The sequence below is a fragment of the Loxodonta africana genome, chromosome 7 (genome assembly GCF_030014295.1).
Source record: "Loxodonta africana isolate mLoxAfr1 chromosome 7, mLoxAfr1.hap2, whole genome shotgun sequence".
NCBI classification, from domain to species: domain Eukaryota; kingdom Metazoa; phylum Chordata; class Mammalia; order Proboscidea; family Elephantidae; genus Loxodonta; species Loxodonta africana.
This window is the reverse complement of record NC_087348.1, coordinates 133,325,270-133,337,008: the sequence shown is the minus strand read 5'-3', so window position 1 is coordinate 133,337,008 and position 11,739 is coordinate 133,325,270. Positions and strand designations below refer to the sequence as shown.

The following is an 11,739-nucleotide window of genomic DNA, read 5'->3' as shown; positions in this document are numbered from 1 at the left end:
CGTTGTATAGTAGTGGTGTACAGGGTGGAGGGCGGTGGGAACAACACTAAGGGGGCAATACTGTGAAGAATTTAAAAGCAATAATAAAACTGACTAAAGGTCGGTCACTGTGCACCAGCAATTCTAAACAATGCCAGTAATAAAATAATCCTCTCCACCAGGGCAGACTGGTCCCCTCACCCCTTGGTATGCCGCTGCTACTCGGGCATCAATCCCTTTTGAAACCTTTTTGAATCCATCCCCAAATCAGTTAATCACTGCTTCCCCAACTCTTCATGAACATTTGAATCTCCTATAAGACCATAAGCACATTAAATCAAACCAAAACCAAACCTGTTGCCATCAATTCCAACTCATAGCGACACTATAAGACAGAGTAGAACTGCCCCATAGGGTTTCCAAGGAACGGCTGGTAGATTTGAACTGCAGACCTTTTGGTTAGCAGCAAAGTTCTTAACCACTGCAGCACCAGGGCTCCATAAGCTTAAGAGGAGCTTATCTTTAACCCCCTAGTACAAAGATGTTCATGGACCACCTTACCCTTTGTCTGTGCCCTTCTAGCCAGCTATCCTTCAATAGTTGTCTTAGCTGCCCAGTCAATTCCTCTGCCAGGCTTCAGCTTCCCCTCCCTTAACAGTTACTCTATATCCTTACAAGAAACCATCACACCTTACACTGAACTCTTAGACTAGACTAGATGCACACAGAATATAATTTCAATTCCAAAAGCTGGCCACGGTAGACCACCACAACCTGGACCTAGCTCTAATTCCTATTGTTAGTTGCCATCAAGTCAATGCAGACTCATGGTGACCCCACGTGTGCAGAGCAGAACTGCTCCACAGGGTTTTCAAGGCTGTGACCTTTGGGAAGCAGACTGCCAGGCCTTTCCTCTGAGGCACCCTTGGGTGGGTCTGAACTGCCAACTTTTCAGATAGTCATCAAGCCCTCAACCATTTGTGCTTCTAGAGGCCCCTACTTGATCTTAATACTCCACTCACACCAACTTATACTGAGTATAAGTCTATTCTATATGACAGTACTTTGTGTCTGTCTCGACTGTTAAGCCCCAAAAGGAAATCTAAACACTTAGTCCTAATTGTTTTAGTGTTACCCAAAGTGCTGTGGATGCAGAAGACACTCAGTTCTGATGAACAAAACTAGAAACCAAAATCAAAACCAAACCAACTGCCACTGAGATGATTCCCACTCATGGCGATCTCACGTGCTGTTACAGAATAGAACTGATTCTACAGGGTTTTCTTGGCTGAAAACTTTCTAGAAGCAGATCGCCAGGCCTTTTTCTGTGGTGCCTCTGGGTGGGTTCAAACCACCAACCTTCCAGCTAATAGTCAAGGGCAAACTGCTTGCACCACCCAGGGACCTAAAAACAAGGGACAATTAATACATAAAAGACCAGAACATATTTACTTTATCTGGCATTTTATTTTACAATTTTTTGTTATTTTCATAGAATACATTTGCACATTAGAAATGCCCAAAGAAAATAATCATTTGTTACATCATAGTTCTACATTTGTACGCAGACTATTTAAGGACATTTGAAGGATAAATCAGTTTAGAATCTGTAATATTTTAATACATCTACAAGGGCACTTCTTCTCTACACAGAACTTGTCTATATTCAAAAATTCTCCAAGCTCTTCTTCCCAGGACTTAGAAATTAGTAAGGTGAGATATCAGCATTTTTTAATTTTAAAAGTTTCCCTAGGACATGTAGCCACCAGTAGCTGGCATCAACTGCACAGGCAGAGAAGTTTTTGAAAATTAAACAAGTCTAATTTTCTACAAAATCTTTACTTACGAGTTAACAGTCTTTCCCACTGTCTGTCATTCCCAGAGTAAATATGGAAGAGGTTTGATGATAATGTGCTGACACTAATAAACTGAGTTCCCATTAAGAGATTGGTAAATTAAAAAGCAAAAGCCTGTATATAATGTATATATACTGGGAGACAATCCCAGTATCTCACGAGAATACAGAGCTCAGTCTCACTATTTTGTGAATGTAATTCCTCTCAAACCTTTTCCTTAAAGGTTAAATTCTGCAAATATCCATGTGACTAAGAGAAGAGGGATATCTCACCAATGGACTTATCTGTTATTTCCTCCTTATTGTCAGCTGAACTGCATAACAGAGCAGAGGCAAAGAGGTATACAATCATTTTTTAAGGGATGAGGTCAAAAAAGTCAGAGCTTCCACAGCATGGCAACAGCTTTGCAGATGCCCACGTCATGATAGTTGAAATAACAAAGACCAGCGAAGGTTAAAGCCGAGAGTGCCAGGAGGCCTGCCTTGGCAGTCTTCTGTGATGCATCCCCATGGACGTAGTCAGTAACAACTTGTCCAATACCCCTAAAAAGAGAAAAAAAAACAAGTGAAGTTAGAAGGCTGTAACTTAACTACAAAAAAAAAAAAAAAATAGTCGCTCATGTTCAAAATCCTATGTCTCTATCTGCCACTCCAATAATTGTTTGCTACTTTGGGAGATAACCGTGTAGCTATTTTCACAGGTGGAATTATTTCTATCCTTTACCGTAATGTTAAACCAAAGCAACTCACAATAATAAGAATCATCAATCAAAATAAAAGAACCAAGAGTTTCCTAATAATATAATAAATACATCTTCCTACTCTTAGGATTTAATTTTTTAGGATCAATTGTACCAGAGACAGTGATGTCATCTACTTACAAAACTTTTTTTTTTTTTTTTTTTTAAACAAAAACAAATACTCTGTGGAGTTTGTCATTAATTCAAAGAGTATTTACTGAGCAGATATTATGTGCCAGAACCTGTTATATATGCTGGGAATATAGTAAACAAGACAACATCCCTGCCCTTAAGGAACACACACTCTAATTAAAGAGAAAGGCAGAAAAAGTAAATATATATGTACTATTTTTTATGAAGAAATATCCCAAACAAAACTGACAATGACCTTAGCATCCCCGAGGAACAGTAAAAAGACTAGTGTGCCTGGAGCACGTGAGTGAGGTAGAGATGAGAGGAAGGCACGGCAGATCATGTAGGGCCTTGAAGGTCACGATAAGGGGTGTGAGTTTCATCTGAGCTATAGTGGGAATCCACTGATGTGTTTGAAGCAGAGAAGTGACCTACATAAGAAATGACCTAATTTTACTTTCATTTATAATAGCTTTGTAATTCACAGACCATAAAATTCACCCTTTTAAAGTATATAACTTAGTGGTTTTTAGTATATTCACAGAGTTGTGTACTCATCACCATTATCTAATTCCAGAACTTTTTCATTAACCCAAAAAGAAGGTCCCTACCCATTGGCAGTTACTTCTCATTCTCTCCTCCCTCCAGTCCCTGGCGACCATTAATCTACTTTCTGTCTCTATGAATTGTGGACATTTCATATAAATGGAATCATACAATTTGTGGCTTTTTGTGACTGGTTTCTTTCATTTAGCATGTTTTCAAGGCTCTTCCATGCTGTAGCATATATCGGTACTTTACTCCTTTTTACGGCCAAATAATATTCCATCATATGAATATACCACATTTTGTCTGTCTATTCATCAGCTGAAGAACATTTGGGTTGTTTCCACTTTCAGCTACGAATATTCATGTACAAGTTTCTGTGTGGACATGTTTTCAATTCCCTTCGAAACAGACATATGTTTTCCCCCCAAGGGAATTGAGCAAAGAACCGATTTGAGCAAATTGAGCAGAGAACAAAATACCAAAGGGACTGTTATACTTGCCAGTGACTATGGAGAGTGAGGGCTGCAGCCAGGGAGTAGTCCATCGCAGGGCAAGGATTCAAATAAGCAGCTGGGAGCAGGCCCAGGAGCAAAACACTGACAACCCTCTCACCAGTCCAGTGGAGAGATGCAGCCTTTGAAGCAGCTACAAAGTGAACCAAATTCACAAGAGATGAGGGGGGAAATACACACGTCCCATGTTCGACATTTGCCACAAAATAACCCAAACTGACAGAATAGCAAACCATATGCATATAAGATTTAACTCTAAGCCTAAGGAGGATAAGATGTAAAAAGAGGTAATTCAGAGAGATGCTATCTCCCTTCTCTGAAGTCTTTTAGCACAAGAGTGTCTCAATGCCCACATTTCTGAATTAGAAGACATATCCACTTTGCTTATAGACAAGAGGACGGACGACATATCTTTGCAAAGTTAAGCCAATCTTGGACTTCAATGAAGTGGACAGACACCTTGTGAACAGAAGTGAATGATGCCTGAGGAGTTCCTTTAAAATATTACTTGTCTATTTACATCTTCTAATCTTTGGAAGTAAATGAGTATTAACAGATCTCAAAAAAAAAATGAAACCAATCAACTCAGGGGGAAACAAAGTCCTGATTCAATTTTTAAGATCACTGTCGTTCTGTCCCATTGCTTACGAATAGCTCCAAACAGATATGGAACGTGAAAATTTATTTTAAACAAGTGAAAAACCACGTGGGCTTCCAATATTTTTTGAGAAGCTCTATTGGAGCCCTGGTGGTACAGTGGTTAAGAGCTTGGCTGCCAACCAAAAGGTTGGCATTTTGAATCTACCAGCTGCTCCTTGGAAACCCTATGGGACAGTTCTACTCTGTCCCATAGGGTCGCTATGAGTCGGAATCAACTCGATGGCAATGGGAATGTGGTTTTGATTACAGGTCCCTTTGGGAGTCTAATAAAAGGGATGGCGCTTCTTTCCAAAATATATATATAAACTACTACACATATAACTTCGAGGGATCTCCTGCAGGCCTATGAGCCCCCCAAGTTAAAACCATTCTGCTAAAATTAACTGAACTAAGCAAAGACAAAGAGATCCTTAAAAGCTGAAACAGCACTATATTTGCGTAATCTCTCACAAGTCAGATGCGACTGTATATAAGTGGTTGACTTGAGAAACAAGCAAAATCTGCATTTCTGTAAAATACTGACCTCTCTAGACTTTAAAAATGGTAATAAAATCAACCCAATTATTCACCTCCAGATTTACCTACAGTTCTAAGACTAATTTTAATAATATCTAAATAGTATTCATCTAGGAAATGCCATATGATTTTAATTAAAAAAAAAAAAAAGGCAGGTGAACTGCTTGTGGAATACATGATGCATTTCTACAAGACATGACTTTTTAAATTGTCTACTATTCTAAATTATCCCCATCTGGCTCCTCTCCATTAGCTAAATAAATAAGAGTGGCTAAACTATATTGAACAGACTTTCCTACAGAGCTACTGTCTTAAAAAAAAAAAAAAAAAGTTTTAAAAAGACTTAAGTGAAAAAGATTCTTTTTGAGTGCAAATGGCCTCACTCGACTATGCTGGCATAGTCTACCCAAAGTTGTAGGCTAGATCTTCATCTTACAGAATTGGACACAAGAGTCTCCCACAAAGACTTCAAGTCAAGTCCCGCCAAAGGTCTGTGATGGCCTGGGCCCAGAAAGCAAAGGTCATGAAGAGAACATACAATGGTGGCGGGGGGACAGGTGAATGTGCTGCACTCCTGGGGTAGACCGGTCCTGGAGAAATGCTGAGACCTGGGCAGGTCTGACCACTGGGGTCCGGAAGAATGGAGCTGAGGAAAGAAAAATTAGGGGGATCATAAACACCTCCACTTTTACCAGGGTTAACAGACTTTCTAAATAAACATAGGCAAATCACTTAACTCCAAACAAGGGATAACGACTCATCTGTAAAATGAAGACAACATCTATTTCACTTCATTGCTGTAAGGCCAAGTTAAGTATCTACTGATAGACTGAAGAACCAATGAACTACTTAGGTAAAAGGACCTCACTTGTATTAGTTTTTTTAAAAAATGGTAGCTACTTTCTCTTTCCATTTACAGTATTTATCTATTCATCCAACAAACATTTATTACACACAAGATTATAATCTACACTGAAGCAAAAGAGATAAAATCCTTGCCCTCAAGGAATTTGATCTAGTTTGGAAAGTTCATTTATTACCTTCCTCTTTTTCAAAACCAGTTTCTCCAACAGTACCCTTGATGCCATCCCCTTCTGTCCCCCTTTGGATCCTGCCTCTTAGTTAAAAAAAATAAAGCTACACTCACCCACCTCCATGTAGGGTCGCTTTGAGTCGGAATCGACTCGACAGCGATGGTTTTTTTAGTGGGTTTTCCATCACTTACCAGCTATGCAATAATGGGCAACTGAGTTAAACAGGCTCTCTAAGCCTCAAATTCCTCATCTGTAAAATGGAAATAATAGCACTGCTTCACAATACTGTGTTGAAAATAAAATAATGTATGCAAGGTGCTCAGTATGGTCCCCGGAATGTTATATTGCTGTTGCAGCTGCCATTGAGTTGACTACTGACTCATGGTAGCCCTACGCACAACAGAACGAAATGCTGTCTTGTCCAGGGTGTCCAACTCACGATCAGTTGTGGACTAGACTGTTGTAATCCACAGGGTTTTCACTGGCTGATTTTTGGAAGTAGATCTTCAGCCTTTCTTTCTAGTCCAACCAGTCTTGAAGCTCAACTGAAACTTCTTCAGCATCACAGCAACACACCAACTGCCACTGACAGACAAGTGGTGGCTGCACATGGGGCGCAGCGGAATTAGACCTAGGTCTCCTACGTGACTCATGGCAACCCCATGTGTCTCAGTAGAACTGTGCTCCATAGGGTTTCAATGGCCGTAACCTTTCAGAGTCACCTTAATCTTGAGACTCTACCACTGAACCACCACTCTCCCTCCCCAGAATGTTATAAGCACTCAATAAAAGATAATTTCTTATTATTCCCTCTCCTGTGTCTTCAACCCCTCATTCCTCCCCAGTGAACATTTTCAACCCATGTAATATATTCAATTCTTCCCTTGATCACATGTCCTCTAATGCCTATGTACTCTCCCCTGCTCTCTCTTCCTCCTCTTTCTAGTCATGCTTCTTTAAAGTGTTGTCCAAATCATATCCACTTCCTCACTTCTCAATCATTCTTCAACTCTCTGGAAACTTGCTTTTACCCTCAACAAAGCTGCTTTGGTAAGTCACCAATGATCTTCCTGCAGTCATATCCAACAGGTACTGTACCATCTTCATCTTACTGGACCTCTCTGTATCACCTGGCATGAAAAGGAGATGGCCTCTCCTTTTTTCTGAGAGAACTTTCTTCTAGTTATCCTTTTGCTTCTCTGACCATAATTTTATCAATCTTTTACTTCATTCACTACTAAATGTTGGTTTTCCCACCTCTGCCCATTGTTCTCCTTGCTCCCTATGCCCAGCCCAGGCTATTCCTGGTTTTACCTACTGTCTGTAAGTTGATGATGCCCAAATCTGTATCTCCAGCTCTGACATCTCTCCAGAGTGTCAGAAGTTTATCTGCCTGGTTGGTCTCTCCACTGAGATACCTTACATGCTTCTCAAAGTCACCATGCTTAAAATTGAGATCATCCTTCAACTCACTTGTTTGCCATTTGCACGTTTCCCACTTTATTTAACACAGTCCCAGGCATTCTTTCATCTAGTCTAGGAATTTGGAAGTCATATAGGACTTCCCCACTAAATTCAATGCATCACTAAGTCCTACTGACACATCTCTTCAATATTTCTTGAGACTATCTTCTCCTTTTCATACTACTTTTCAAGTTCAGGACCTCACCATCTGTGCCTGGACTATTACAATAATATCTTAACTTGTCTCCCTGACTTCAGTCTTAGCTTGCCCCATCTTCCATCACCACCATCTACCTTATTGCTACCAAAGTAATCCACCTAAACTGCAAATGTATGTCAAAACTTTCAATGACTCCTCTTCACAAACCAGGTAAAATGTACACTCCTTATCAAGACTTGTAAGTTCTCTGTGATGTGGTTCTAACTCACCTTTCCAGATTCCTCTATCATTCCTCACCTTAATCTTGAGACTAATACTATCCAATCTGTTGTGTTTTTCTCTCATGCCATGCTGTCTCTACACCTTCATCACTGTTTTGGAATTCCTGGATGGTATAAACAGTTAAGGTGCTCAGCTGCTAACCAAAACACTGGAGGTTCAAGTTCATCCAAACTCACCTCTAAAGAAAATCCTATCAATTTACCTCTGAAAAATCAGCCACTGAAAACCCTACAGAGCACAGTTCTACTCTGACACATCTGGGGTCACCATGAGTTGGTATCAACTTGACAGCAACTGCTTATCACTGCTTTTGCTAATCACAGTAGCTCTAACCATAATGCCTTTAGTACCCTATCCTTCCTTATTCTCAACACTCAGATCAGGCACACCTCCTTCTGGAACCAAGACAGGGTAATCCTTTCAAAAAAAAAAAAAAATCAAACAAAATTGTCCTCCAGTCGATTCTGGCTCATGGCAACCCCATATGTCTGAGTGGAACTGTGCTCCATAGGGTTTCAATGGCAGTAAACTTTCAGAAGTAAATTGCCAAGCCGTTCTTCCACAGCACCTCTGGGACCTTTCAGTTTGTAACCAAGAGCCACCCATAGGCTCCTTCCAAAACACAACTAAATCAACACTCCTTCTCTGGACTCTTACGCCTAGCACAACAGTTTTGCTTTATGTTAAAATTATATAACCACGTGTGTTTTCCCTTCACTAATGATAGGTCTTTGAGGGCAGGAAGCATGTTTTATTCACATATGTATCCCAATCTTACAACAGTGTCTGGTATACCCTAAAATGTTAAATAATTAAATAAATAATTCTCGACCTGATTTCCCCACCCCCACACTCACACGCACCGACCACAGGGCGTCCACAAGGGGAAACGGGCAAGACCAGGCACTGGGATCCCCACCTTAACCCTCCTTTCTTATTCGGGGTGGAAGCATTCTATGGATAGCGTACGGGGGAAAAAAAGAGAACGCCTACGTGGAATAACCTCTGACTATGACTTCCAAAAGGAGCTCTTTTTCAGATTATCTGATCACCACGTCAGCCCAGAGCAGATAAAATACACGCTCGGGTGAATATTTGGGACCTTGGGCGACAACGGTCATTGCGCTGGTTTCCAGCAGGTGCCAGAGCAGCCGAAGCGAAGGAGAAATTCCCTTCTCCTCCAGAGGTCTCGCCCTCTGCAGCCGATTCCTCACCCCCGTCCCTTCCCCCGCCGGAAGCTGCGCTGAGCGCCTCTGGCTGCGAGGATGCCTCACCTCGGGCTCCTTGGGGACCGCAGAAGACACTCAGCCTCCAGAGCACAGCCATCTCGGTCCTCAGGGCTCAAGGTCACTCGGCAACCCGGAAGCAGTTATGTAACAACGTCCAGCGCGCAAGGAAAACAGGAAAAAGAACCCGTTCGGCGAGCCGGAAATCACCACGGTGGGTGCGCGGCAGGCCCGCATGCGCACTTGTCGGAAGGCTTTCGAGGCTTGGGGCAATGGCGGAGCTTGGGGAGGCTGATGAAGCGGAATTGCAGCGCCTTGTGGCGGCCGAACAGCAGAAAGCGCAGTTCACTGCACAGGTGCTGGGACGGGGAGCAACTCTGGAGAGTGAAGGGGAAGGAGGGTGAAGCACAGGTTCCGGGTGCCCGGGAAGCTCCACACTGGCGGCGCGGCGAGGCCACAGGCGGTTTGCCGGGGCTCAATCCCTGCTGTGCTCCTTTCTCCTTAAAAGAGACGAGTCTTTGTCCCCCACCCCACGCCGCGGTCCCCAGGTGGTGCTCAGGTGCCCTCTGAGCCAACCCAGCGTGAGGTGAAGACAGTGTAAAGCAGGGGGAGGAAGGTTTGGGCGACCCAGGGAGATCTCCGGGCTGTTTGAGAGCTCTGGATTCTAATCCTCCCTCTGCCCGTTACGTGCACGTGCTCTTAGACGAAATACCCAACCTCTGGGGGGTTTGGTTTCTTCATCGTCCACTGCCTCACCGGATTCCCAGGATCATATGCAATCATGTATTTGAAAACTAAGGAATGCTAGAACATTGTTAGGAAAGGTGGGCTCTGAAGTAGCGTAAACTGTTGGTTAAGAAAAAGGGTTTTGGAGTCGATTAGTCAGGGGTTCAAACCCCAGCATGATCCCTTACTGACTGCATGATTTGGGGCTAATTAACCACGCCTCTTAAATGGAGGACAAGATAGCAATCTTTTAGGACTGCAGATTGACAGAATACAGGTAGTCCCGGGCTTAACGAGGTATTCCAGTTAGGACCAACCGCACAGAACAACTTCCCGAGGTCTTCTACATCTTATCACTAATGACATGTACTACATAGTGTTGCGGCATGTAATTTGCTGATGTTATTGTCACATGTTCAGTCACAGATGTTTAATGTTATGATTTATAAACATACTGATAAAAAAACGGCAATAATAACGAAAAATAAAATGAGGTATCATACTTACTGTCAGAACCGACTTATGAGTTCAGACTACTTAGGTCTCGCGGACTACCTGTACTTAGTACCCAGCCTCCCAAATAGTAAGTCCTTAGTAAAAGGGTTTTTCTCTTTTTTTGGGAGGTGGGGGATTTGCAGAGAATGAGGAGCAAGAACCCTAGTTAGCAGTCTTGGGGTCCTTACCATTCAGAATACACACATGTGCCTGTATGTGCATTTTTCTGGGGAGTGCATCCGTAACTTTCATCAGATTCTCACGTCTATGATCCCAGGAAGGTTAAGAGCTGCTCTCCTAGGGGATAGTTCCGGATTGAGTGGAATGCAGTATTTTGAGGGAATTCTTATCCTACCTTCCCAGTTTACATCCATGCTAGCTGCTTTTGGGAATATAAAAGATTTAGCCCAGCCTGAGAAGTCACAATCTGATTAAGGACTTGACATAATTAGAAAACAAAACATGAGATATTCATTAAACAAATCATGTATTTTAAACTATTAGAAGTACTATAGGACAGGTTCAAAGACGGCAGAGTTATCAGTGGGTTTCAAGGAGGTTAAGAATCTGGACTGTCTTAAAGGATGGGAAGAATCTTTAGGGAGGGCATTATGGGAGCATGAAGAGTCAAGTGGGGCATACTGTGTATGAGCCTCATTGAAACTGTACGTTGGGGGTTATATAAGGGAGTGCCTTGTGCAGCTAGCAGAGAAATTTAAGGTTGATGAATTAAGCAAGTGAGTGACTTGATGGAAAAGTGTTTTTTGATTACTAAAGAGGAGAAAAATAGAAAAGTAGCTGATAAAAGGGTTTTGTTGCAATTTAGGGATGATCTGGGCCGTGTTGGTGGCAAGTTGGCAAGTGAGAAGAGAGATCCTGTAGGGACTCCATGGTTTGTTGATTCAAAGAGTGGTTTTGGCAACAGAAAAAGACGACAATGGAAAAAAAAATAAGAAAATGGACAGCGTTAGGCCTATATCCACAGATCCTAATGGTTACGATTTTTCTTTCAGGTGCATCATTTCATGGAGCTGTGTTGGGATAAGTGTGTGGAGAAGCCAGGGAATCGCTTAGACTCTCGCACTGAAAATTGTCTCTCTAGCTGTGTGAACCGCTTCATTGATACTACCCTTGCTATCACCAGTCGCTTTGCCCAGATTGTACAGAAAGGCGGGTAGTAGGCCATCTCCCAGGCCAATGACAAAAGAAACAAAGGACTTTTAGTTATTAACGTGCCAGTGGGGTAAGGATGTCATCCCATTGTCAGGTCAACATCAGGCTGTTACCAAGCTTCTTGGTGCTAAAAAGTAGCAGATTGAATGTTCAGAAAGTGAAATTTACTTGGAACTCAGAAATTTCATTTTGTATGGTATCAGTTATTCAATAAATGTGGATTCTCCCAAGTTTTT

The 11,739-nt window shown here is 42.1% G+C and overlaps 2 protein-coding genes across 2 annotated transcripts; one reads left to right on the top strand and one right to left on the bottom strand.

Annotated features, from left to right (window-relative positions):
• Positions 1-390: 390 nt before the first annotated feature.
• Positions 391-9,271, bottom strand: SDHD (succinate dehydrogenase complex subunit D). The gene is made up of 4 exons (XM_003415630.4): positions 9,158-9,271; positions 5,482-5,589; positions 3,756-3,900; positions 391-2,377 (listed from the first exon to the last, which is right to left on the bottom strand). The coding sequence occupies exons 1-4, from the start codon at positions 9,207-9,209 to the stop codon at positions 2,212-2,214; spliced, it is 471 nt and encodes a 156-aa protein (XP_003415678.1). The 5' UTR covers positions 9,210-9,271; the 3' UTR covers positions 391-2,211.
• TIMM8B (translocase of inner mitochondrial membrane 8 homolog B) lies at positions 9,265-11,733 on the top strand. The gene is made up of 2 exons (XM_064288920.1): positions 9,265-9,465; positions 11,344-11,733. The coding sequence occupies exons 1-2, from the start codon at positions 9,382-9,384 to the stop codon at positions 11,506-11,508; spliced, it is 249 nt and encodes an 82-aa protein (XP_064144990.1). The 5' UTR covers positions 9,265-9,381; the 3' UTR covers positions 11,509-11,733.
• The last annotated feature ends 6 nt before the right edge of the window (positions 11,734-11,739 follow it).

Excerpts from the sequence above, each read along its gene's own strand:
- SDHD (XM_003415630.4), bottom strand. The coding sequence starts at position 9,209 with ATGGCTGTGCTCTGGAGGCTGAGTGTCTTCTGCGGTCCCCAAGGAGCC. Across the intron at positions 5,590-9,157 it reads CGGTCCCCAAGGAGCCCGAG|CTCCATTCTTCCGGACCCCA; the intron begins GTGAGGCATCCT and ends TTCTTTCCTCAG. Across the intron at positions 3,901-5,481 it reads CCTGTCCCCCCGCCACCATT|CTGCTTCAAAGGCTGCATCT; the intron begins GTATGTTCTCTT and ends TTCACTTTGTAG.
- TIMM8B (XM_064288920.1), top strand. The coding sequence starts at position 9,382 with ATGGCGGAGCTTGGGGAGGCTGATGAAGCGGAATTGCAGCGCCTTGTG. Across the intron at positions 9,466-11,343 it reads AAGCGCAGTTCACTGCACAG|GTGCATCATTTCATGGAGCT; the intron begins GTGCTGGGACGG and ends TTTTTCTTTCAG.